This window comes from Capsicum annuum, unplaced genomic scaffold (assembly GCF_002878395.1).
Source record: "Capsicum annuum cultivar UCD-10X-F1 unplaced genomic scaffold, UCD10Xv1.1 ctg2002, whole genome shotgun sequence".
Classification (NCBI taxonomy): Eukaryota; Viridiplantae; Streptophyta; class Magnoliopsida; order Solanales; family Solanaceae; genus Capsicum; species Capsicum annuum.
Genome location: NW_025825890.1, coordinates 1 through 2,076, shown reverse-complemented (window position 1 = coordinate 2,076; position 2,076 = coordinate 1). Strand labels below are relative to the sequence as shown.

The 2,076-nt window shown below is 38.9% G+C and overlaps 1 protein-coding gene across 1 annotated transcript; it reads right to left on the bottom strand.

Moving 5' to 3' along the window:
* Nucleotides 1–131: 131 nt before the first annotated feature.
* Nucleotides 132–1,888, bottom strand: LOC124890554 (the record flags this gene model as incomplete). The annotated part of the gene is given in 3 exon segments (XM_047402372.1): nucleotides 132–1,230; nucleotides 1,233–1,621; nucleotides 1,652–1,888. Coding segments are annotated over 3 exon segments (1,574 nt in total), but the record flags the coding sequence as incomplete, so codon positions are not given.
* Nucleotides 1,889–2,076: the final 188 nt, after the last annotated feature.

The window sequence follows — 2,076 nt, the reverse complement described above, 5'->3', positions numbered from 1 at the left end:
TTTTCAAAATAAAGGAATTCAAATTATTTCGAACTTCAAGCCACACAGACTTCATCTATTCCAAACCTGCAATGACTCCAGCAATCAGATCAACAACCAAAGGAAGTCCTTTACAATTTTGGGCTATTTCCTTTCCAACTTCCAGTAGTTCATCAGGGCAACTCTCGTTTCCAAATGCCCTTTTCTCTAATAACTCCCATCTCTCTTCTAATTTTAGCAACCGAAGCTTGAGAGGATCAGTATTGCGCTTTCCATGCAAAGCCACTTCCTTTTGCCGGGTCGTCAAAAGAATTCTACTTCCTTTCTCAACTTCGGTCCACTGGTGAGCTTAGTAATTAACCAGTTTGTCTCCTCCTTAAAACCTACAATAATTTTACCACTTGTCAATGACTTTCTCTCAAGTGGATTCTCGGGAGCGTTTACAACAACGAGGCTCTTGTTCTTGGGAATCTTCTCAAGTAAATTGGAGACATCTTCTTTGATAAGGCTAATCTTTTTTATTGTGATGGAAAGTGAGAAAATAAGATGTAACAGACCATTATCTCTTACGATAATTGAATTGATGACATCTTTAGCCTCATATGCTACATCTAAAGCATGTGCCCATAGATCTTTATACAATCCTTGCTCAACATTGCCGAAGAACGATCTTATGAATTCTAGGTCTTCCTTCACCAGCCCAATTTCTTCCTTTATCAATGCAATTGAATAAGCATTGGAATATAGCAAATCATTTAGGTGTCTGTGCAGCAGATGCATGAAGAGAGGTCCATCGCTCATGGGGAAGCACCATTGAGATGAGTCTGGCGCTTTCAAATAAACATGTTCGAGATCTTCTTTGAGGAGTTGAATATTTTCCAGCAAGTCTAGAGTTGCACGACTTTTTCCATCGGTACTCTCTTCATTCCTTGATTTTTCTTCTAAGTCATGAACAAGAGTTGATACCTCCCTGATAAGTGCTCCAACACGTGCCAAAAGATCAAATAGTTTGTCATGATGAATAATTTCCTTGGGCATATCAGTAAGAATAATCAATAGGAACTCTATCATGACATGAATGCTTCGAGCCCCTGAAGTGCTTACGGTAATAACAGTTACCATGTGCTCTTGTAGATGAATCAGATATTCTCTCAGAACTTCCGGAAAGGTTTCAAGGAGCTGGTTAATGAAGCGTTCAATTTCTTCTGATGGTGAAGCTTTCAAATTTGTATAACATATTTGCATCATCTCCCCAGTTCAATTGGAATAATCTTCATGAGTAGATGTGCTAGCTTGAAGAGTTGAGAGTCTCCATCAAGTCGATCATGCCAAAGGAAGAGTCCAACTCTCTCAGCCATGAATTGAAACTGAGGCAACACATACTGAACAATCTCGTGCTCAATGCAACCATTCACTATCAGCCCATGGAAATCTTTCATGTTGCCAGACACATTCTGAAGAATCTCATGATGAGTCTCTAATGGAAATATCCGTTCAGCAAGATACTTGGATAGATGATGGAGATTCAGGAGGAGGAAGTTCAACTGCTCGTCAGTCATGGTGGCACTTGATGTAGAACGATAACACGAGCTGATACAACCATCGATATTACCCATGAGGTTGGGAAGAACATGATCCATGTTGTATTGACACCCGGCGTTGCTGTCAACATCGTTCAAAATTGGTCGAAGCAGATTGTCAACCCTTTGCCTTGAATAACTCATTACAACTTCGAACTGCTCCAAATCGGAATAAGAAAGCTGGACATATGTACAAATAAATGCCAGCTCAAGTCTCACCCTTTCAATTAGATACACGTCAACAGCATTTTGATCTTCTTCATTCTTTAACCTCTCCATGAAATCCAGAACGTTGACAACGTCCTTGCGAAGAGCAGAAAATAACATCTGCCAAATGACCAAATATTATATCAAAATTTTCATAGCGAATATATATACCATGCAGTATTTACTCTATGCAATATTTACTCTATACAGGCAACCAACACGTGCACATGTGTTTTGTATGAATTTGAAGAGAAATCCTTAAGGAATATTTATGAAAATTGTTACATGCTTTATCTTCTTCCATAAATAT